Raw genomic sequence first — 25,485 nt, forward strand, 5'->3', positions numbered from 1 at the left:
ACATCTCACATGTAGAACCTACATGTTAGATGTAGAATATACAAAGTAGATGCAAATAACATATCTAGCAAAAAAATGTAATTTGTACATTTTTTTTTTAGTTCTAAAATTCTAAAAAATTATATGCTTAAAATGTATATACTGACTGAGTACGTGTATAAGTAAAGTCATACGATCTAATGACCTGATGCATAGTGGACGCCGACGAACTGGCAACCCTTGGACGTTGATAAACAGGTGACAAAATTCAGGTGCGAAAGGACAGACAGCGGGAATTTAAAAAATTTCAGTTTTATCAATAAAAAATTTTCAGAATGTGAAACTTGGAAATTCATTGGTGATCCTGAGTGGTCGACCAATCCCTTTTTAATGATTGTTGCTCGTACCACTGTTCTTTACAAATACAGCGTAAGATATTCACGAAACATACCGTCACTTTAGTTGGCAATTCCTCTTCATAAATATTCATTCCATATATATACTGAGTAACCACTAGAAACTCTGCATAAAGTACGACAAAAAAGCTGGACCGCATCATTGAACGGCGTTGATTTGGTATCATCCAAAGAATGTTTGCCCAAATGAGTAACACAAATGTCAGCCAACTATGATATACAATTGACCAAATCTGTAATGAAAAAAACAAAATGTTTACTTATTGCTGTGCATATTTACAATACAGGGGTTAAAAATATCAAATAAAAGTGGCTTTAAATTTATTTTATTAAATCCTTTAGATTTGATAATTTGTTTGGTTTATATTGGATAAAAGGAGGTGATACTACAGGAGTCTGCAAACAAATAAAGGCGTCAAACGGATCTAATGCTGATCTAGAATATTTCTACTTTCATTTTTGTATTGTTATCTTGATCTAAATCTACATATGTAGATGTTTTCAGCGCAAGATACTGAGAGGCCAAGGAGATCCGATTAATTGTGCGGCGCGACGCCATAGTACTCAACTGTCAGTGGTAAAACACTGACACAAATGACACGGGGTAAGTATCTTTTATCTCGAAGACAACATCAACCTTGGGCTTCAGAAGAAAGCCCATCAGTCTTAGACGACGTCCTGCGATGAATGTTTGTTTGGTTTTTTCAAGCGGATAAATATAGGTGCCAAAAAAGCTTGGCATCTCAAACATTGGTGACCCCGACGTGATTTAACTACAATTTTTAATCGCGTTTCGTTTATAAACTATAAAAATCGAATAAGATATTCGTTGCTGTGCCATTTAACGACCAACAAATACATTTTGTGCAAATAAGAACAGTTAAAGTGCAAGTTCAGTGCGACTGCAGCCGTCTAATATTCCGTTGCTAAATCGCCGATTCTCTCTTGCTCTGCGCCGCTGCAGCCGCGGCCCTTGACTTTACGTGTCTTCTATTCTCGCTCCCGTTCTTTCGCCGTCGCTTAAGCGGTCTTACATTTTCCGTTGTTTCGTTGTATTACACCGGTTGGCATGGACAAAGAGCCGAATACAGGTGCGGGCGGAAATATTGCGATGGAGGAAAAAAGGCTGAGGCTTTACAAGCGTAAAGTTCAGTCTCTGCATGATCGGCTGCAGCGTCTTGGCCAGTCATTCTCGGGGAATAAAATCGACAATTTAAGTGCGGCTGATATAGATGTGCGCCTCGATATGTTGGCTGAAATGCGTGAGGAGTTCAACAAGTCCCATAATGAGTTGGAATCACTGGATGAAGACGAGATTGGAAGTGAGCTGCGTGAAACGTTCGATACGCTCTTAATTTCTTTGAAAGCCGAGCTGCTGGCGGCTCTCGAACTAGGACATTTGCGCGTAGCTGCTCATTCCACTAGCATGCCAAATAGCTCTGGAGGTCATACCATCATCATCTTCCTGAGCTGAAGCTACCTAGCTTCTCCGGTGGCTATGGGGAATATGCGGATTTTATTGCCATGTTCAATTCGGTCATCGAAGCGGATGCAGATCTCAGTGAAATCGAGAAGTTCCAACATCTTCGCTCATGTCTCTCGGATGCGGCCCTGGATTCGGTTCGATCGTTGGAGCTCTCCAGTGCCAATTATCGTGTGGCTCTGGACATACTTAGCAGACGTTTTAATAATAAACGACTTGTTTTCCAGGCACACATCAAGGAGATTCTTGGGCTCAAGAAGGTAGATTCGCATTCTGCTAAAAGGCTTCGGGAGTTTTCGGACGCGGTCAACTTGCATACGCTCGCCCTGCAGACATTAGGAAGTGCTGAGGAGATATCTGGATGCATTATAATCCACATGCTGCTGCAAAAGCTAGATGAGAAGACCCAAACCAAATCGGAAGAGACTGCGTCATCGGACAGGATAACCACAGCTGGGGAATTCTACGATTTTCTGGAGAAGCGATGCCAGAAGATGGAGAACGTGCAATAGCGACTATAGCGCTATAGCGACACACGCTGGTAGCGCTCAGGTGGGATAAGCCAGTCTACACACCTAAAGAAAACCTTTGTTGCCTCTAACGCATCCGCCGACCCGTCTGGATGCCCTTTCTGCCATTCAGCGGGCCACGGAATATACTCGTGCAGCATCTTCACAAATTTATCTCCTTTTCTGCGTCACAAGGAAGTGAAGAAGATGTCACTTTGTTTAACTGCTTAAAATCGGACTCGTGCATGCACAGGTGGCCAGTGTAGAGTTTGCGGAAGGAGGCATCATACCTTGTTGCACTTCGACTCATCTATAGCGCAAAGCTCCCCAGCTGTTTCTCCTCCAGAACGAGCAGTACAACCAGGAGCTATTACGCCGGTTCAGGATTCTGCCAGCAGTGTGCCGTCTCATGCGTCTACCTCCCTTGCTGCCCAAGGTCTCCACTCCGATATTGTGCTGCTGGCCAGAGCTGTTGTTTTGGTTAAGAATCGATCTGGCGTTTTGGTTCCTTGTCGCGCTATTCTAGATTCAGGATCTCAGCTTCATCTCGTTACCTCCAGGTTCGCCCAGCAGCTTCAGCTTAGGAGAACTCAATCGTCTGCCCTTGTTTCTGGTCTGGGCGATATTAGTCCACTGAGGGATCCACCGTCAGCATTTGCATGCAGTCTCGCACTTCGGACTATTCGACCACACTCACTGCTCTCATCTCACCCACAATCACAGATAGACAACCAAGTCTGGCAGTTAATGTAACCGATTGGAACATTCCCTCCAATATTTAGCTTGGCTATCCCGCATTCTTTAATCCTCAGCTAGTCGATCTCCACATTGGCGCGAGCATATTCTATGACCTTCTCTGGGTAGGGCAAATCAAGCTCATAGATGGATTGCCTCTTGCCGGCTTGGGTGGATCGTATCTGGTGGTGGACAGAGGGTATCAAGCTCGTCGCTTCTGACAACCCAAAATTCACCGGATTCGGAGGCTAGAACAAATGCAAGGTTGGATCGAACTCTTCGAATGTTTTGGGAAGTCGAGAATTGTGTGGAGGCTAGTTTGAGTAAAAAGGAAGAAATAGATTGTGAGGCTCATTTCGTAAGCCACTTTTCACGTTTGCCATCAGGGGAGTACTCCGTTCGACTGTTTTTAAAGCATGATGCTGATCGCATGGGAGAGTCCTATACTCAGGTGAATCGACGATTTCTCAGTTTGGAGCGAAAACTGGATCGTAATCCCGCACTCAAGGAGCGTTACTTAGCTTTTATGAAAGAGTATACTGATTTAAAGCATATGTCCAAAGTCCATCCTGACTCACGTAGCCTCTGCAAGTATTTTCTGCCTCACTGCGTTTTAAAGGAGGATAACACCACGACAAAACTCCGTGTCGTTTTCGATGGCTCTGCAGCTACATCAACTGGATGCTCCTTAAATGATGTGATGATGACAGGTCCTGTTATTCAGCCAGCATTGTTTAACATACTGATCCGGTTCCGCACATATCCCGTCGCTCTCACTGGTGACATTTGTAAAATGTACCGCTGCGTAAAGATATCTCCACCCGACAATTTTCTCCACTGTATCCTATGGCGAGATTCCATCCAGTCCGAGGTTCAGGTCTATACATTAGACACCGTCACATACGGTACGAGGGCTGCATCGTTTTTAGCGGTCCGCGCAATGCACCAGCTGGCCATCGACGAAGGTAATCCCTACCCTCTTGGCTCAGCTGCTCTGCAACAGGAGTTCTATGTTGATGATCTCCTCTCTGGCGGCCACTCGAACGCAAAGGTCATGGAAAAGATGCGCCAAACTTCAAGTCTACTGTCTTGCGGTAACTTTAAGCTTAGAAAATGGTGCTCGAGTAACCAGGAGGTGCTTGATGGAATTCCAGAGGACGACGTGGAGAAATTTCTACGGTTTCATGATGGAAGCGACATTACCAACACTGTTGGTTTAGCTTGGGACCCTGCGTCGGATCAGCTGCTGTTTGCCTTGTCCGCGCTGGACACTAATTCAAGGCCCTCCAAGCGGTCGGTTCTGTCAACTATTGCGCGTTTCTACGTTTCCTGTTATTGTCAGGTGCAAGATCTTTCTTCAGCAGCTTTGGAGAGAACATTTGGACTGGGATGAAAGCCTACCGACAGCGCTGCACTCAACTTGGATTGACCTGAGAAACAGTTTGGCAAGCATCTCTCGCATTTCCTTTCCTCGCGTTCTCCATCATTCCGGCACAATTGTAGAGGTTCATGGATTTTGTGATGCCAGCATGGAAGCATATGGTGCTTGCATATATGTCGTGTCCAGGCAAGGGGAGTCGTCGAGCAATGTTTTGTGCTCAAAATCTCGAGTGGCGCCACTAAAATCATTGTCGATTCCAAAGCTGGAATTGAGTGGAGCCCATTTGCTTGCGAAGGTTATGCGCAACTTAAAGGAGACGGGAATCTTCCCAGGTCAGTTTTCCTGCTAGTCGGATTCGTCTACGGCCTTAACGCAGGAGTTGACGCAAGACATGGAATGATATCCTCTCAAGAGGTTCGCTTCTCAGCCACTTTATCCAGTCAGAGCTGTAGTTTCACGGCCCCTCGTTTTTGTTAGGCTTTAAGGATGAGTGGCCTGTATCTGCCGTTTCTGAAACTCCGACCATTGAGCTTCGCAAGCGTGTATTGCTGATCGCGTCTCCACATGCCGATCTCACGTCCGGATGCAAATTTGTTAATTCTTTCTTTGGCATGCAGCGCACATTCGCCTACATACATAAATTCGTTCATCTTCTTAGGCATCCTGGACTCACGGTTTCTGACATACAGCAAGGAACGCATGTTCTTGTTTGACACGTTCAGCTGGCAAGTTTGTGGTCGGACATAAAGGAGATTAGACGCAATGGGCAAGTCAGGAAGTCTAGCTCCATCAGTTCGCTATCTCCGTTCATCGATCCGTCTGGTTTACTTCGAGTCGGAGGTCGTCTCGGCAACTCATCGCTCCCGTTTAATGCTCAGCACCCGCTTATTTTGCCCAAGGGATATCCCGTAACATCTGCAATGATAAGCTATTATCATCAACGGAACCTCCATGCCGGACCTCGCGCCTTGCTTGCTAAAATTCGATTAGAATATTGGCCCATTGGAGGAATCAAAGCCGTCTCGAAAGCGGTTAGCAAGTGTGTAAGATGCTTCAGGACGAGGCCGCGCATGGTTGAGCACATTATGGGAGACTTGCCTAAGGAGCGTCTGGAAGGATCGAAGTAACTGGAGTGGACTATTGTGGACCCTTTTTCTACCGATCAGAAATCCGCACGAGGCCTCCGATCAAGTGCTACATAAGCGTGTTTATTTGCTTCACATCTAAGGCCATACATATGGAGCTTGTTAAAGATCTGACCACCGCATCGTTCCTAGGCGAATTAAAACGTTTTACGTCCACTCGAGGAAGGCCAAGTCATATTTGGTCGGACATGCGACAAATTTCGTTGGCGCTAAGAATGAGCTTCTGGAGCTGAAGAAGCTTTTCCTGAGCGACTCGCACATGAAGGAAGTCCATGAATCCTGCTTGGCTGACACCATCGACTGGCATTTCATTCCCCCGCGCTCTCCGCACTTTGGCGGATTGTGGGCTGCGGCCGTGAAGTCCGCAAAGTATCACCTGTACCGCTCAGTTGGGCCATCCATCCTTAGCTTCGACGAGCTCCGCACCTTGATCTGCCAAATCGCTGCAATTGTTAATTCGCGCCCTTTGCTCTCGCTTTCAGAAAATCCTGATGACTTGGTTGTGTTGACGCCTGCTCATCTGCTTTTGGGAGGCCCGCATCAGTCAATTGTCGAGCCTGACCTAACGAAGCTCAATTACAACCGTCTGGATGGTTGGCAGCGGGTCACTCAACTGCAGCAGACATTCTGGAGGCGTTGGCGTGAAGAGTATCTGACTCTTTTGCAAGAGCGCTCGAAGTGGCGTACGCCTGCGAAAAACCTCTGCGTCAACGATGTCGTCTTGGTGAAGGATGAGAATCTTCCTCCAAGGATGGAGTATGCCGCGTGGCTGATTTGAAGACGGCTTCAGGAACCATCAGGAGGGCCGTTAATCGGCTGTGTTTGCTGCCCCTTGAGAAGTCAGTTGAAAGGCAAGCTTCCAACGGGGGGAGTATGTTCGGGCCAGCGGCTACTTAAGCATCTATCATAATATTAAATGTAGCTGTAACTAGTTGTATAAGAGTATCGAAACCTAAGCTTATGTATGTCCCCAGCATTCGGCAGTGCTGCTGCGCTCTCCCTGTTAAAGGGCGCTCTGCACCTGCCACGTCGGCACTTGCATTGCAGTTGGCTTCAGCTAGCCGCCTGTATAAATAAACATTATAACGTTTTAGATCGAAGGTCTTTAATTGATTTTGGGTATATATAGGTGCCAAAAAAGCTTGGCATCTCAAACAGATATCTTACCGCGGTTTTTTTGTCAGCTCAAAAAAATTAAACAAATTAATTATATTTAATTGTTTTTTGTTAACTTTAAACATTTTCTATTTTTATTTCTAAAATTTTTTTTATTATGATAATTATTTTTTAAATATCACTCATGCCACTAGGATAGAATTTCTTTTTTCGTAGCACGGATATATATCTGCGATTTGACTTTTTGCGGCTATTTTTGACAAATTCCTTGTGTACAAAGAGTGCTACAAGCTCAGAAAATTTTTGACGGTCTTTCTGCCAAACTCCACGTTGGCATTTAGCATTGATAGTATCTTAGATGCACAGCGCTTTACACAAACTGGAATTCGCAGCTACCAACAGTGCATCGGATGAGACTTCTTAAGCAAGGCCTGCGAGCATGTTTATTTGAGTTTTTTCGCAACACTCAACAACAAAAGATCTTTTTCTAGACGTGCAACATTTTCAGAAGACGCTCTTTATATTAACACAACTGGCATATCTATTCATTAAGCTGAGCCAAAATTGTATACATTTTTTTTTTTTTTTTTTGCATGTTGATACCTCCTTACTCTGTTCTTTGTTAGTAAATAAAATTGTACAATTTTTTTCAAATCCTAAGTTCAATGTTTGTTGGTTGCTACCACGAAAGGAAAATACACTTTTTTGGTCAAATATAGCTTAAAAGGAGAAGGAACGTGTGAGTCGTTTCTGGGGACACGACTCTACTTATACCCGTACTCAGTCAGTATATACATACACTTTTGAGCTTATGATTTTTTAGAATTTTAGAAAAAAAAAAAAAATTTTACATTTTACATTTTTTTGCTACATATGCTATCTACATCTACATATAAAATGTCTATTATACATCTAACATGTAGATTGTACATGTTCCATTCATATTCTACATCTCCTCCGCTAGGGGTTGCTCGCGCACTGAACGCGGCAGAGTGTGCGAGCGAGATGGAAAATGAGTTTCGTTGTCGTTTGCGGGAGGGGGGCAGGGGAAGCAACTGAAAATTAATTTCTTCATTCTGGCTATAATTATGATCCGATCTGATTCAGCAGTCTGGTAGATATGGTCATTCTCTACGATACTGCGTTTTTAGTTTTATCGTATCTTTAAAATTGTGCCTGCCACAGATTTTCGTCCTTTGTGGGGGCGGAAGGGGGTGGGGCGAAATTCTGAAATACACTTGTAGCAGTGGGATATCACATGAGTCTGGAAACCAAATTTGGTTGCCCTAGCTCTTATAGTTTCTGAGATCTAGGCGCTCATCGAGACAGACAGACAGACAGACAGACAGACAGACAGACGGACAGACGGACAGACAGACATGGCTATATCGACTCGGCTATTGATGCTGATCAAGAATATATATACTTTATGGGGTCGGAAACGTTTCCTTCTCTGCGTTACACACATCCACTTTTACCACAAATCTAATATACCCCTTAACTCTTTTTTGAGTACGGGTATAAAAAATTGAATTCGTCGGGTTTTTGAAATAATGTTGAAACTTAGAAACTAGTTCATATTGATAATAAGGTTTTTTTTTAGTTTTTGTTAAAAAATTAATGATTGGTGAAAATCTAGAAGTTCAGCTGAGGTTGATATATTTAGTTAACTAGTTAGAAATTTTTTTTGATTCACTGCGGAATAAAAATTAAAGTTTTTTGCCTGCTGTTATTACATCTGACAGCTCCGTGAGAGCTTTCCCTTTTACTACTCGCTTCTCATGCGTACAAAAACACACTAAGGTATAATTGACAAACAAAATTAATTTCGATCCTTTCCAATCGTGTAAGAAAGAGGTTTTGAGAGTTTTAAAAAGGAAAAGGGAGCGAGTTTATAGCCGTGTAAGACCGAGTTCGTATTAAAAGAGTTCGTGTTAAGCGAGGGCTAGGCGTACTTTTTTCGTTGTGCGCATTGTTTTCAAATCCCTGTGAAATTGGTAATCCACACTTATTATATTAAAAGTTTTTATTAAAAACAAGAATTTAGTAGCATACACCTTTTTTTTCTTGGAGTAGAACTTAATAGTGGTGCTGCTGTCGTTTAACTTCAATTTTTTCTGAAGGTTTAAACCATTAAGCTTTCAAAATGTTTTATATGAACTGCTATTAATTGCTATTAAGCTAACAGCAGAGCCCGTAACAGAAAGGGAGAACAGAAACATCCGTAGAACGAAGAAATCGGTGCGGAGAGGGGGGAAATAAAGTTCTACGACCGATGACTTTGAATTCGGTGCCAACGTCTCTCTCACAAATACGCAAAAGTTAAAGCTCAGCGTTCAATATTATATCCAATATTATATACTCGATTGAAACATACACCCATTGTAACCATAGCAAATACCTAATAATAATATGAATAAATCATTAAATATAATAAACACTGTGGTCCTGGATTCATCTAATAACTACGGAAAAACAGGGGCCACAATTTTTGGAGGCTCAGCCAGAGATTTTACCGGTTACAATCGAGAAGTCATCAAAATAAAATGTGTGTTTAAAAGATATATTGGAATATTAATTGAATCGCTACGGAGCTGCTTGAAACATTTTGGAAACAAATTTCCAACAACAAAGAGGAGAAGAAAAACCGTACCCCGTTTAACTCTCAAAAACCAATAAAGTGCACATTTTGTATTTTCGTATATCGTTTATGACCGAAAAATCCACCAGTAAATTTTAACATTAGCGAATTCAGAAAACACTACACTGATCGAGCTGTAACTATTTTTATTGTAAAATATAGATCCAATATAATATAATATTTGAAGCATATTTTATTCAGATTATTCCAAATACTTGTTTTAGGATTTAAAAATATTTTTTCTTCTTCTTCTTAAAAGTTAATTTGCGCGACTGCACTAAGAAGCAGGCTTAAAATATATAATAGCCCCTCAAAAAATGATTGAAGTTAACAAAGGTGTAAACCACCATTTCAAGGTAGCTAAGTTATATCTGTTTTACGCTAACGTCCAAAAATATCGAAAGTCACTGGTCGATTTTTCGACCAATGGGTGGAAATGGGTTAAGAGCGGAGATGAGTCGAATATTAAGCGGGATTGTCCAAAGAGAGAAACAGAGAGAGATTGTCTCCGTGGGGAAACACTAGCTTTTAGCAACTATGCTCGCTTGGAAACTGAGCATAGAGAATAGGGTAAACGATGAACGTTGTGAGTAGCTTCTGTGGACGCGGGCTTGTAATGGGCTTATAATAAATGTGGAATTATAAAATATTTTAAATTTTTTTTCTACATCTTTCATCTACATCTAGATCTAGGCGCTCAAAAAGACGGACGGAAAGACAGAAATGGGTATATCGACTCGGCTATTGATGCTGATAAAGAATATATATCCTTTATGGGGTCGAAAACGTTGCCTTCTCTGCGTTGAAAACATCCACTTTTACCACAAATACCATAAAAATCCTCACTATGGAAACCGTCTGCGTTCGGAACTTAACATAAGTCACTGCTTCAGGCTCCCGGACCATCTGACAACTGTCAGATTGTCACTCACACCTCCAGAGTGTCAATCACTCACAATGATTTCTGCAGATGTTCCACACTTCTTCTGCCACTGCCCGGACCTCGGAAACCGTAGACTTCTTAACCATTCATCACACCGCTTAAGTATCAATAAGTTGCTTACCACTGTCTAGGCAGTTAGAAAGGGCTCAAGCCCATGCCGCATCACAACGATACAGGTCCATTAAATGGTAAACAGTACCAACTGAGCTTTGAGCAGGTCTCGTTCCCTCTCTCCAGATACCGCCTTAACCTAAGCTAACCTAACCTAACCAAATGTTTTAACATCAAGCAACGCAACGTCCTAGATCGAATGTGCATTAGGGCGGGTCAATTTTTTTTTCGCAAGAAGCGTACAACCGAATCGGAATCTACGAAGAATTCTAAGAATTTTTCATGAAGAAAAATACTAAAAAAAATACTGCAGCCTGAAATCTTAATGCTTTTCAGCGGGAGCTAGCAACTGATTTTATACACATAAAGGGATGTCATAGACTGTCAATCCGACCGAATTTTATTGTATTGTATTGTATTGTTTGTTTATTGTATTTCCTAGTGCTACAAGCAAGGGGCTTATAATTAGAGCACTAGTCACTAGGTGTCACATTAGTTTGGTATTAAACTTAGATCTAAATGAATCTTTTAATATGACATACTAATAAGTGGTTACATATATTGATTTGTTTTCTTATGCTAATGTTCGTGTTATTTTATTTTTAAATTGAATTTGATTTTTAAATCTTAGTCTAGTGTAAGGTGGGCACCTAACTGTATTTTGAATTGTGAAAGGTTTCGTATTCTTTTCATGTGATGTGGAAGATGATTCCATATGCGAATAACATTCACAAAGAAATGTCTCTCTGAGTTTAGTGTTCTATATCGTATGGTGATAATATTGTTCGTTCTTGCGGAATTGGTAAATCTTAATTTTTCATACAGATATTGGGGTTGTCTGGTGAGGATTATTTTATGTAGGAACGTAAGCATCTTATAGTCAATCCATTTGAAAAGAGTCATGTCGAAAATTGTATATGAGAATGCAGAGATTCTGTCGCTGCGCCTTAATCTAAATATGTATCTAGCTATATTATTAAAGCACACGCTCAACTTTTGCCTGTTTTCGTAGCCACAGTTTCCAAATGCCTCAATCCCATAAGTGAGTACAGGTACTAGGTATGCTTTTGCCATCTGAATCCGGATGCTAACTGGTATAAATTCCTTGGTAATATTAAGTGCCCTTAAAATCCCATATGTTTTTCCAACTGCTTTGCTCACATGATCATCCCACGACAGAGTACTATTTATTATAAAGCCTAAATTAGTTGTGGGAGTGTTTGATATTTCTACACGTCTCAATATAGTTTCATTTATTTTTTTCTTGTTTTTGTATATAACACTACCCGACACGATTTTTCCTCAAGGAACAAAACCAACTTTTTCTTAAAGATTTGGGGCTTAGAAATGGTTTGATGATATATTTTTTTTTTAACCGAAAAAGTCGGTTTGGATCCTTGAGGAAAAAAAAATTCGATTTTGTCGAGTAGTGTAATCAAGCATTTTGACTTCGTTGGATTGAGGCATAGACGATTTTTGGTTGCCCACGCACTAATTTTTTCAAGCTCTCTATTGGTAACATTTATACACTCATCTATTCGATTTAACGGTCGACTAACATATAATTGGACGTCATCGGCGTACATGTGCACTTTACAGTCGGACAATACTATTGGCAAATTGGCAAAACAATATCGGGCCGATATAGGCAAAGGACGACATTTTCCCTTCAGCAACAACAGCCTGGCTCCTATTTAGCAGATATGATGATAGCAACCGTACTGCAGAGTCAGAGAAGTTGTAGGATTCGCGAAGCTTTGCGATGAGGATGCGATAGTCAACTGAGTCAAAAGCTTTAGTGTAGTCAAGAAGAGTTAGGAACGTTACATTTCCGTCGTCTATTCTTTCACGGATATCCTCTACAATTTTTATCATTGCAGTTGTGCAACTTCTATTTGTTCTGAATCCAGATTGATTGTTGTTTAGTAATGTGTGCTCTGTAAGAAATGAATTTATTTGTTTAGCTACCAAGGTCTTTTGACAGGGTCGGGAGTATGGATATTGGCCTATATTCTGCAGAGTTTGCTTTTGGGATGAGTTCTAACTGAGTTGGTTTACTAGGTGCCACAGAGTGCTGTCTGGGTTGGTTTTAAAATCTCTTGTTAGTACTAGCTAGATATAGCTAGAGATTTGGTTAAATTCACTGCTCAAACACACTTTACTCAAAGAAATTGTTACAGTTTTGGAAAGTTTATTAAAGTTTGGATATATCTGCAGTAGAATAATTGAAGATTTCACTTGTTTTAGTCCCTTTATTTCCATTTTACGAAATCTCTAGTCAAATCTCTAGTAGAATTGCCCTTCTGTGTCAACCTCCAAAACCAACTCAAAGGAAAAGATGATTCTGTCGCTCAAATTACACTACTCGACAAAATTGAACTTTTGATTTAGGCTGTGAACCAAAATGACTTATGATAGATTTCGGGACTTACAAATTTTTGTAGTACTTTATTATTATACCCGTACTCAAAAAAGAGTTAAGGGGTATAATAGATTTGTGGCAAAAGTGGATGTGTGCAACGCAGAGAAGGAAACGTTTCCGACCCCATAAAGTATATATATTCTTGATCAGCATCAATAGCCGAGTCTATATAGCCATGTCCGTCTGTCCGTCCGTCTGTCCGTCCGTCCGTCTTGATGAGCGCCTGGATCTCAGAGACTATAAGAGCTAGAGAAACCAAATTTGGTTTCCAGACTCATGTGATATCACACTGCTACAAGTGTATTTCAAAATTTCGCCCCGCCCCCTTCCGCCCACACAAAGGACGAAAATCTGTGGCAGGCACAGTTTTAAAGATACGATAAAACTAAAAACGCAGTATCGTAGAAAATGCCCATATCTACCAGATTGCCGAATCTGAATCAGATCGGATCATAATTATAGCCAGAATGAAGAAATTAATTTTCATTTGCTTCCCCTCCCCCTCCCGCCAACGACAACGCATCTCATTTTCCTTCTCGCTCGCACATTCTGCCACGTTCAGTGCGCGAGCAACCCCTAGCGGAGGAGATGTAGAATCTAATTGGAACATGTAAAATCTACATGTTAGATGTAGAATATACATTGTATATGTAGATGTAGATATCATATGTAGCAAAAAAATGTAAAATGTAAAATTTTTTTTTTTCTAAAATTCTTAAAAATCACAAGCTCAAAAATGTATAGACTGACTGAGTACGGGTATAAGTAGAGTCGCGTCCCCAGAAGCGACTCACACGTTCCTTCTCGTTTTTTTTATGGTGTCATTTTTTTTAAAGAATTTTTAAAACCTGGTATTTTTTTCTTGGTTTTATTTAGAGGTAGTGCTTCTATTTTTCACATAACTTTAGTATCTTATATCTGGTTGTATCTGCAGCTTAACGCCTGAAAGATATTAATTTTTCAAATTCAAATTTGATCATTTTTTGCGGTTTTTTTTTCAAAATTTTGACTTTAAAAACTCGGGAAAAGTCGAAAGAAAAATAATTCTTCGCCAACATTTTCGGTTTAAGATAGACGCTTTAATTGGGCGTCGTTTGAGGTATTGCTCATTAGAATCTATGTATAAACGGTCAATTTGCAACCGTTTGACCAAAACAACTCAAAAATAATTTTACATGAAATTAGTGCTTTTTTTCACATAACTTAAGTATCTTATATCTGGTTGCATAGAATTTTGCAGTTCTAAAAAGCTGACAAATGCAACTATAAATCGTACCCAAATGCAACTATAAATCGTACCCAGACACTTTGTATCTGCAGCTTAACGCCTGGAAGATATTAAGCTTTCAAATTCAAATTTCATCATTTTTTGCGGTATTTTTTTTTTCGAAATTTAGACTTTAAAAACTCGGGAAAAGTTGAATGAAAAATAATTCTTGGCCAACATTTTTAGTTTTAGATTAGGCGTCGTTTAAGGTATTGTTCATTGAAATCTATGAATAAACGGTGGAGCTAAAATTCGTTAACCAAACCTCAAAAGTGAAGAAATAGACAAAAAATACTTTTTGGATTGCTGCGGGCCCAACTGTCAATTGGAAACAAAGCAAACGAAAAGGGGTTGAATTTTTGGTAAAAAGTATTTTTTGTCTATTTTTTCTTTGCAACCAGATATAAGATACTTAAGTTATGTCACTAACCATACAGTAATATAGATGTGCCAGTTCATACATCGAAAGGGGCGCAAGCTGAGTGTTCTGTCCCGACCAGCGTCGAGTCGAGTGACAGAACACACCAAGAAAATATGAAGTCTTACGACGGGAATAGGTCCAGGGCCGGATTAGCAGTTGCCTAGGGCCCTCCTAGAAATAACAGAAAAATTTTCTTGAAAAAACAAAACTCCAAATAATGAATACAAAATATAATAGCCACTGAGAAAAATACAAAATAAAGGAGGGCCCCAGATTGATGGTTGCCCAGGGCCCGGTTAAGGGTTGATCCGGCCCTGAATAGGTCGCTACATCACATCAGCCCTCAAAACAAAACGAAAAACCAATTCAAGCGGCCAACAATTGTAGAGCCCACACACAAGCACAGTATGTGTGAATACATGGCACACACACATTTACGTAACCTGGAAACGAAACTCAAAACCAACTCAAAACGGTTTCGGAAAATAAGAATTGATACAAAATTTTGTCGTGTCTGTTTACACCAGGAATACATTTGGGCAGCGAGTTCTACAGCTTGCTGGTTTCGCTTCCCGACATGAGTCATACATGCTGCCGAACGGCCCAGCTCCCGACCCGAATGGCCTGGCTCCGCGTGGTCTGTGTGCCCCCTTTTTTTCTTTTTTTTCCTCCCAGCCTCACAGAGCCGAAGCGCCTCACAGAGCCGAAGCGCTGGGAGCCGGGACAGAACACTCAGCTTGCGCCCCTTTCGATGTATGAACTGGCACATCTATATTACTGTATGGTTAGTGGTACTGCCTTCCGTACAGAGCCTAGAAAAAAGTTTTTTCCGGAAAAATTTCTTATCGGTTTCATACGAAAATCAACCCTGATTCTGTTCGCGAGGTGTTTTTTTGGATCTGAGTACTAGGCTTAAAAGAAAAATAGGTCAACTGAAGATAAAACGAAAATGTAAGTACAATTTTGTGGTTTTTGGATTTCTAATTGATTATAAATTAAAGGGGAAAGCACAGAACACCAGAGCATGACGAAATATTCCTTAAATTCATGCAAAACAATGAGGACATTGCTAAGGGCACTCGTGGCGATAGAGTGGCAGTGGCGGCTGCTTGGAAGGAGCTAAATGCCTCTGGGCCGCCATGCAAGTCGGAGGAAGAATGAATACTTTAGAATACTTTAGTTATGTACATATCCACATTCAGATCTGGAAGGACTGAAAACAAGGAATCAAAAGGAAATTGGCCGAGAACAAAAACGAGGCCAGGGCTACAGAATTGAAGTTTGCTAGGCTAGTCACGGAAACCGTAAAAAAAACGAGAAGGGGACGCGACTCTACTTTTATACCCGTACTCAGACAGTATATACATTTTTTATCTAATAATTTATGTAGAAATTTAACAAATTTGAAATTTTTTTGCTACATCTGTTATATACATCTACAATGTAGATTCTACATGTACCATTTAGATTGAGTGTGCGAGCGAGAAGGAGAATGACTAGCGGGTCTCTTGCGGTAGGAGGCGGGGGAAGCAACTGAAAATTCTTGCGTTAATTATGATGCGATCTGATTCAGATTCGACAATCTGGTAGATATTGTCATTCTCTACGATACTGCGTTCTTAGTTTTATCGTATCTTTAAAATTGTGCCTGCCACAGATTTTCGTTCTTTGTGTTGGCGGAAGGGGCGGGGCGAAATTTCGATATACACTTGTAGCAGTGTGATATCACATGAATCTAGAACCAAAATTTGGTTGTTCTAGCTATTATAGTCTCTGATATCTAGACGCTCATCAAGACGGACAGACGGACATAGCAATATCGACTCGGCTATTGATGCTGATCAAGAATATATATACTTTGTGGCGTCGGAAACGTTTCCTTCTCTGCGTTGCACACATCCACTTTTACCACAAATCTAATATACCCCTTAACTCTTTTTGAGTACGGGTACAAAAAATTAAAAAAACATTTAACTTATGTTGTTCAGAAATTGCTCAAAGATTATGAGCGATTATGGCCAAATGCAAAAGTTGTCTTGGGTAAATTTATACAAAACTATCCTTCTCAGATCCCTTATGAAAAACAATAAAATAAACTGGTCTTTGTTTTCAGAAAACATTTTTTTGAATCTCTAGAGATTTCTGTGGCAGCCCTGATAGTTTCTTGGTGAAAGATTCTTAGAAATCTTTGTAGATTCCGATTCTGGTGAACGCTTATCACATTTTTTTTGTCCCATACAAATTGACCCGACCTAATGTACATATAAATTTTCTATTTAATACTTACCATCATAATTGTGTTAAGCAAAATGTAGCTATTCTTATAAATAACGGACGTGATATCAAAAAGCATATAAAAAAATTGTTCCAGCATTGATGGTTGCGAGTTTGGCGATATTAATTCATTATTTCCATGCCCGCTTCGGTTTTGAGATGGTATATCATTGGGCTTCGGTCCTAGGTTCATCCGTATACTGTTAAAAGTAAGCTCATATTGTGCACGGTGAATAAGGCTGAGTGTTGTTACAAAATAGGCTAGCATTAAAGCTACTGGGCTGAGATATGAATCTACATTTAGTTCCTGATTTAGTTCGATTATTTTTCCATTATTGTTATGCTCAGAAAGACGAAGTAAAATCTCCATTCCCATAATGCTAATGGCTTTAAATTAAAATTATGCTCATCTTTCTCCTTATAATGCTTACCGGGACCAAATTGTTTCGGTGTTGATTGCTTTTTGCACTACTGGCAATTGACATACCAGAATAAATGTTATATGAAGTGACAGCGCAATGACCATAAATATAAGAGGGTAATGCATCCCGCTAAAGAGTAAATAGTCAAAATATACATTGACAAGCAAAATATTTATATATAAATGTACCGGTGCAATTGACGGTAAAGCGCCCAATAGGTTCCAGCTATAATGAACATCAGAAAATAAAGGCCTCCGGGTAGGGATGGTCTTAAAGTAGCAGCAAAGTAAAGTACAATGAGAGAAAAAATTGGAGCTGTCAATGAACACATATTATTATCTGTATGCCGATGAAAGAGTATAAGTATGTTTACATGTTTTAAGAATGGATCGAATATAAACAATGATTAAAAGCCGATTCATTTCGGCCATTTTCAAACTACCGTTGTTTTCCCCATTCTTTCGAAAAATTTCATCTTCTTCAAATTGAAAATTCATTCTCTGTTTCTTGGCAGATATTTTTGCATAAATAAGTAAAGCCAAAGTACCTAAAAACATAAAAATGTCTGGAAGTATCCAGTGTATAACGGTGCCAAGTCTATGGGGTACCATTAAGCATTAATATGAACAAAATGTTGAAACAATCTTACCGCAGCCCTTTAAAATAGATTAAGCCAACTTGGCGTAAAATAAAAACTTCTTCTGTGTTAAATTCCAAATGAAAATTAAATACATTGATCAAATTAATTATAATATGGCCAATTGTAAATATAATACTTAAAACGCACAGACTTATTAAGTACGCATGTAACATTGTACGTTGAGTACGACTCTTGGTTTGTAATAGCCAAGGTGATATAAAGAACATAAGGAGGTAGACAAATGACAAACCAATTGGGCGAACGAGTGATACTATTGTTTGGAAGGGTTAAATTTAATTCCATTATACACTTATTTAACTTACCAATGATTAAAGTCCCCGGTAACAAAATACGTACTAAAATAATTAATACAAATTCCGCCATTTTCTAGACTTAGTAAAATTATTCTAGAGCAGAATTAAATAAAAATCAAATGGATTGACAGTTTTTGAATAGTCTTCTTTAATTTATTATATTACGAAATAAAGAAAATATCGAATTTAATCTTTTGGTAGAAGGATACAAGGTATAGCAACTATTTTGTGAGTCTGCATTGCACACTGTGCATTCTGAAGTGTGAAAATAAGTTTATCATCATCATCCCTGGAAGTGAGAGCGCGGGAGGTTGTTAATAGTGATGGCTGGTATTTTTATGTATCATGCTTTGCATACTCATGAGTAGTGGTGATAACTGAGTTGAATTTATTCAATAATACAATGGTTTTCTTTAAATCATAATTTAAATTGTACGTCAAAAACCCACTACTCAATTTCTATATATCTTATAATTTATAATTCATTTTCAATATTTTAGCTGTTTCCAGTTTGTTAAGTGGTTAAGTCTCTTTCTCTCTCTTTTTCCACCAAAGTGGTATCATCTAGTCGTTGTATTTCCCTCACTCCGCCAGGGGCGACACAATGGACGAAAAAAATAAAGGGAAGAGCCCCGAGCGTGAATTAAGGGAGTTAGCCACGGTAAATTAATTGTTTTCTTCATTTTGGCTTATGTTAATGATCGGACTAATTATACTTAATTTTTTGTCTCCCGAATCTTTAAAATTTGTATGCCGAATTTTGATTTAAGTGGGTGTGCCATAAGAATTATTTGTTTTATTTTATGAGTTTAGAGATAATATACAATATTAAGTCTTAAAGGTTTGAGTAGTTCTTAGAGTACTAGTAACTAGACCTACGACTCTCCTTAAAAATTGTTTCAGTGCGATACCCATAGGAGTGCACATAAAATCGGACGAAGGAATAAATGTCCATAGAAGTATACACTTTAACTACATGCCACTCCGCGAAAGTATGAGGGTGCGATGCATCAGAGCTGCATCAGTGCGATGCATCAGAGAAGGTGGTAAAGAGCCGCCATTTCACTCCGAGTACATTTTAATATGTAAAAAAAGCGTGGGAAATGCCCGCACACAGGTACCCAAATATACTTTCAAATTACCTCCTTGAAAACAGATCTCAATGCTGCCAAAAGTGCTTAAGCCTGGCTGAAGAACAAAACGTTGAATGCGCAGTGGAGCGCCCGGTAGAGTGGGAAAGACAACAAGCCTTCCTCATTCAAGCTATTGTAATCGCGGAATGAAGCAAACGAGAAAACGAAGCGCGGCAAAGCCGTTGGAGAAACCTTACTCAAGGCCAAATTAAAGCCTATCTGCTGGGCTATAATATGGCATTGAGTAGGCCCTAGCGGACTGCAACTACTTTCAAGATGTATTGGGAACCGAAAGGATTCCGTATATTTTCAAGGCAAGAGTAGAAATGGTGAAACTAAACTACAGGCCCCAGTAAGAAAATGAGGACTCTTTGTGTACCTTATGCAACACACGAGAGCCAGAAGACACAGAGCACTTCCTAGCAATGTGCCCGATCTTGCAAAAGATAAGACTTTTTTGGCAGGGTAACAATAGATAATAATGAATACGTCAGGTTGCTCAACGGAAATAGCTGGGACAGTAAGTAAAATAAAGACAAAAAATTAGAATGGAATATTTTAAATGTTGATAGCATTGTTAAATTTGTAAATTTCTTAAATTTGCCACAGAAATCGCGGGCGATAAAGGAATCCGTGTAAAAATTTCAGCAGTGCCACAGAATTCCGAGCTATTTAATTTTTCTTAGCATTTTCGAACTAAAGATTAAGGTTGAAATCTTCCAAGATTGATTCGAATAGAGCTCATTTCACAGTCTTACTAATTCTATCATATCCAAACAATTGGCTTTTAATTTTTTATACCCGTACTCAAAAAGAATTAAGGGGTATATTAGATTTGTGGTAAAAGTGGATGGGTGCAACGCAGAGAAGGAAACGTTTCCGACCACACAAAGTATATACATTCTTAATCAACATCAAAAGCCGAGTCGATATAGCCATGTCCGTCTGTCTGTCTGTCTGTCTGTCCATCTTGTTGAGCGCCTAGGTCTCAGATACTATAAGAGCTAGGGCAACCAAATTTGGTTTCCGGACTCATGTGATATCACACTGCTACAAGTGTATTTCAAAATTTCGCTCCGCCCCCTTCCGCCCCCGCAAAGGACGAAAATCTGTGGCAGGCACAATTTTAAAGATACGCAAAAACTAAATGAGAATGACCATATCTACCAGATTGTCGAATCTTAATCGGATCATAGTTATAGCCAGAATTTTCAGTTGCTTCCCCCGCCTCCTACCGCAAGAGACCCGCTACTCATTCTCTTTCTTGCTCGCACACTCTGTCTCGTTCAGTGCGCGAGTGCCCGCTAGAGGAGAAGATGTAGAATCTAAATGATACATGTAGAATCTACATGTTAGATGTAGAATCAGAATTAGATCAGATCTGTCTTTGCTCATTTCGCTCTTCGCTCAAGCAAATACCCGATTTTGCAATTCTGCTTTTTTTTACTGTTTTTCACTGAGCAACGACGCCACGAGCGAACGAAAAAGTGTCTTTTGCTCTCTAACTGCGGAAAATCTGAATTCCTTGTTGGTGGTTAAGCTTAACTCTGTTTAATACAAAATTTACCTATATTCATATGTACCTACACAATAATATGCATTATTGATTTCCCAGATATTATTGGGGCATAAAAACGAACTAAACTAAAACACTTTTCACAGACACTTTTTCTGCTCTGCTCATCTACAGACACTTATAGGCTGTTTACATTGGGACTGCGTCATGCTTCTTTGCGTCTTGGCGAAGACGCAGTTTTTTTTACATAGGTTAAGCATATGGCCCTAGTGGTGACAAAAATTTGCGTCGGTCTCTGATTCATGTGCGTCTATTCGATATATTCGATTGCTTTTGCGCTTAACTGCACATTTTTGCACTTTTCTGCCTATCAGCGCAACTATCACCTCTAAGAACAACAAAAACTTGTAGTTAAAATATCAAATTTTGGCGCTAAAATGAATGGTTGTGCAAAAAGGTGAAAATATACATAAAATCATGAAATAAAATACTTGAAACTGATTGTATTATTATCATAGGACATTTTTGTGATCCCCTGATGCCATTATGACACTGCTGGAGACGAACTTCGATGGTTTTCATAATTTTAAGAAGAACTCCCACAAGCTCTACAAAGAAATGTCTGAAAATAATAAATAAATATAAGAATCAATTCTCTTTCGTCCATTTTCTTGTCGTCTTGCATAATTCTGTTGATTTCTCAAAATTTGTTTACTTTCCTTGTCATCAAGCACCCAAAACAAAATTCAAGACGCGCGTCTGCCAATGTAAACGCCTTTTCTGCTTCATTGCGTCTATTCCGATATCGATAGCAGACGCGCCCAGTGTAAAAAGGCTATTATTCTGCGAGCGCTTGATCAAATGTGCCTCTTTAAGTTGTTATTGTACCTCGGCTCAACCCGAAGACACGAAACAGATAACACAAGCGAAGAGACCAAAAGTGTTCTGCTCAGAGCGGGAGTGAGTGTCCGTGGTGTTTTTCTGTTTTTTCAAAGACCAGACCGCAATGGAAAAAAGTGTTGACAGTTATTTGTGAGCTATGTATGCTTTAAGCACAAATTTAGTCTACTTGCCATTTTTTATCTATTTTGCCTGGTCATCGTTCACTAGTTGCTATTGCATTTAGAGGTCAGATTTTGATTCTCGCTTGACATGCAAAGACTTTACTTTCGGTCAATCGGTCAATGATGTCAGCGGGTTACCATACTAGCTGCAATCAGGATCCGTTTTCAGTCAGGTTATTCCGAAACTGACGTAGAAATTTGCATAGAAGAAAAGTAGACAGACGCTTAGTTTATTTCGACTCAGATCGTTATCCTGATCAATAATTTATTTATGTGCATATATTAGGCTGGGCCAAAATTTGATCAAACAATTTTTTTTCAAGCGGATACCCCTCATTCGGTTTTTTTTAGTAAATAAAAATATACAATTTTTCTCCAAATTTTTAGTTTAATGTTTGGGGGGAAAATACACTTTTTTGGTTAAATATACATTAAACAAAATTGAATTCGTCGGTTTTTTTCAAATAATATTGAATCCTAGAAACTTATTAATAAGGTATTTTTATTTTTTTTTTAGGTACTATTAAAAAACTGGTGAAAATCTGGAAGTTCAGCTGAGGTTGATATATTAAGTTACCTTGGTCACAAAAATTTGTGCAGGGGTTTTACTGATTAATGACGATATTAATGGTATCAAATAAAAATAAAAACGAGAAGGAACGTGTGAGTCGCTTCTAAAGACGCGACTCTACTTATACCCGTACTCAGTCAGTATTTACATTTTTGAGCATATGATTTTTTAGAATTTTAGAATTAAAAAAAAAATTTTACATTTTACATATTTTAGCTACATCTGTTATCTACATCTACAATGTATATTTTACATCTAACATGTAGATTATAGATGTACTACTCATATTCTACATCTTTTCCGCTAGGGGTTGCTCGCGCACTGAACGCGGCAGAGTGTGCGAGCGAGAAGGAAAATGAGTTGCGTTGTCGTTGGCAGGAGGGGGCAGGGGAAGCAACTGAAAATTAATTTCGTCATTCTGGCTATAATTATGATCCGATCTAATTCAGATTTGGCAATCTGGTAGATATGGGCATTCTCTACGATACTGCGTTTTTAGTTTTATCGCATCTTTAAAAATGTGCCTGCCACAGATTTTCGTCCTTTGTGGGGGCGGAAGGGGGCGAGGCGAAATTCTGAAATGCACTTGTAGCAGTGTGATATCACATAAGTCTGGAAACCAAATTTGGTTTCGCTAGCTCTCTCTGAGATCCAGGCGCTCATCGAGACGGACAGACGGACAGACAGACATGGCTATATCGGCTATTGATGCTGATCAAGAATATATATACTTTATGGGGTCGGAAACGTTTCCTTCTCTGCGTTACACACATCCACTTTTACCACAAATCTAATATACCCCTTAACTCTTTTTTGAGTACGGGTATAATTAAAACTTTTATGTTACTATTAAACCCAAGATAACAAAATTAAGGGGTGTCCCGTTTAAGTTAAAAGTCGGGGTATTTCGCACATAGTCTATGCAGGGCTTTTGGGCTTGCCAAATGGAAATAAAAAAATGGTAAATGGAAAATGCTTCTTCACTAAGAATTCAGATCTGCTTTAAAGGATTTTGAGTTCAAAAACACACAAGAAAATAATAATTCACCCTTATTGTCGCAGATTATGCCTTCAATTCCACATATTTATTGCATCTTATTGTTCACTTCTTAAAAGGGATGATTACTTATGCTGCTGATTGCTCTTTCTGCCCACTTTAATTTTCAAACCTCTTTTATAATATAATTTAATTTTTTATTAGGATCAAACTTACGTAATCGTTCAACTGAAAAGTAAAACCCTGCTGAGATCACAAAATGAATTTCTTACAAGCGACTGGGTGGGAATATATTGTATCGTCTCCTGAAAGGTTCTGCGTTTGGATATTCAGTGATGCGAAAGACGCCGAACTCTTTGTGATCGTTGCACGATACTCAAACCCTACAAACTCGTAAAAATATTAAAATAAAAATTCAAGAAAGACTACATTGTATTTATTAATATACAACATGCCTAAAAATTTTAAAATATTATAGAATTTAGTGCTATGAAATAATTTTTCGTAAATTTGTTGAAATATAGGACATTAAACTGCTATATATTTATTTTTTTGGTGTTGAAAGTCTTAAAAGTGTAAAATGATAAACTACAGTAGTTATTCTAATTCGTTTTGGGATCTATATAAATAAAAATCTCGTGTTACGGTATTTGTGGTTGAACTCCTCCCAAACGGCTCAATCGATTTTTATGAAATTTTTGTCGTATATTGAGTAGGTCGTAAAGTATTTTTCATCTTCATATTACCATTTCATTACCATTTTTGTCGTATATTAAGTTGGTCTGTGTATAGGTCGCAGAGTAATTTTGATCTTCATATTACGACCCATTAACTTTTAATCGCGATTTTAGTGTTTTTTTTATCAAGTATTGCTTTGATTTAGTTGTCAGTGTATTTTGTTTTAAATTGTGTTAAAGTAAAACATGGTGCAACTCACCGTCGAAAAGTTCATGTAACATAAAGGCGACATCGTATATTAGAACCATATTTCCACCAATATCCTTTCAATTTCGATTTTAGTGTTTTTGGATTATGTAGTATTCTTCTGGTTGATCCTGCCAGTAGTTATATGCTTGTCTCAAAGATTAAGCCATGCATGTCTAAGTATACACGAATTAAAAGTAAAACAACAAAAGGCTCATTATATCAGTTATGGTTCCTTAGATCGTGATATAATCTCGATTTAACATCTTTCTTTGTTTGTTTGGGAATTTATTTAATTTCTAATTGTTGTATTGCTGTGTTTCAAATTCAAAATGCGGCTGTGAATGCTTTTAGATTAACTCAAAATAATACGAGATTATGTTTTTATACCCGTACTCAAAAAAGAGTTAAGGGGTATATTAGATTTGTGGTAAAAGTGGATGTGTGTAACGCAGAGAAGGAAACATTTTCGACCCCATAAAGTATATATATTCTTGATCAGCATCAATAGCCGAGTCGATATAGCCATGTCTGTCTGTCCGTCTGTCTGTCTTGTTGAGCGCCTAGATCTCAGAGACTATAAGAGCTAGGGCAACCAAATTTGGTTTCCAGACTCAAGTGATATCCCACTGCTACAAGTGTATTTCAAAATTTCGCCCCGCCCCCTTCCGCCCCCACAAAGAACGAAAATCTGTGGCAGGCACATTTTTTAAGATACGATAAAACTAAAAACGCAGTATCGTAGAGAATGCCCATATCTACCAGACTGCTGAATCTGAATCAGATCGGATCATAATTATAGCCAGAACGACGAAATGGTACATGTTTAATCTACATGTTAGATGTAGAATATACATAATATATGTAGATGTAGATAACATATGTAGCAAAAAAATTTAAAATGTAAAATTTTTTTTTTTAATTCTAAAATTCTAAAAAATCGTATACTCAAAAATGTAAATACTGACTGAGTACGGGTATAAGTAGAGTCGCGTCTTTAGAAGTGACTGACACGTTCCTTCTCGTTTTTATTGATATGAATGAAATGATACAAATACAAA

At 38.9% G+C, this 25,485-nt stretch overlaps 1 protein-coding gene across 10 annotated transcripts in view; it reads right to left on the bottom strand.

Annotated features, from left to right (window-relative positions):
- The window catches only part of LOC111073210 (piezo-type mechanosensitive ion channel component), a 164,414-nt gene extending 139,682 nt beyond the window's left edge, over positions 1-24,732 (bottom strand). For 2 of the 10 annotated variants that reach the window (XM_041595298.1, XM_041595290.1), the window contains exons 1-7: positions 18,229-18,361; positions 17,915-18,176; positions 17,639-17,862; positions 17,454-17,580; positions 17,275-17,394; positions 16,857-17,223; positions 431-628 (exon numbers count right to left, since the gene is read on the bottom strand). In XM_041595298.1, the coding sequence (XP_041451232.1) occupies positions 431-628; positions 16,857-17,223; positions 17,275-17,394; positions 17,454-17,580; positions 17,639-17,862; positions 17,915-18,176; positions 18,229-18,289 (1,359 nt within the window). In that variant the 5' untranslated portion in view covers positions 18,290-18,361. Of the gene's footprint in view, positions 1-430; positions 629-16,856; positions 17,224-17,274; positions 17,395-17,453; positions 17,581-17,638; positions 17,863-17,914; positions 18,177-18,228; positions 18,369-24,437 lie in introns of those variants that run through there. The other 8 variants (XM_041595316.1, XM_022365419.2, XM_041595321.1 and 5 more) reach the window with 6 other exon arrangements.
- Positions 24,733-25,485: the final 753 nt, after the last annotated feature.

Source organism: Drosophila obscura, unplaced genomic scaffold (assembly GCF_018151105.1).
Source record: "Drosophila obscura isolate BZ-5 IFL unplaced genomic scaffold, ASM1815110v1 contig_109, whole genome shotgun sequence".
NCBI classification, from domain to species: Eukaryota; Metazoa; Arthropoda; class Insecta; order Diptera; family Drosophilidae; genus Drosophila; species Drosophila obscura.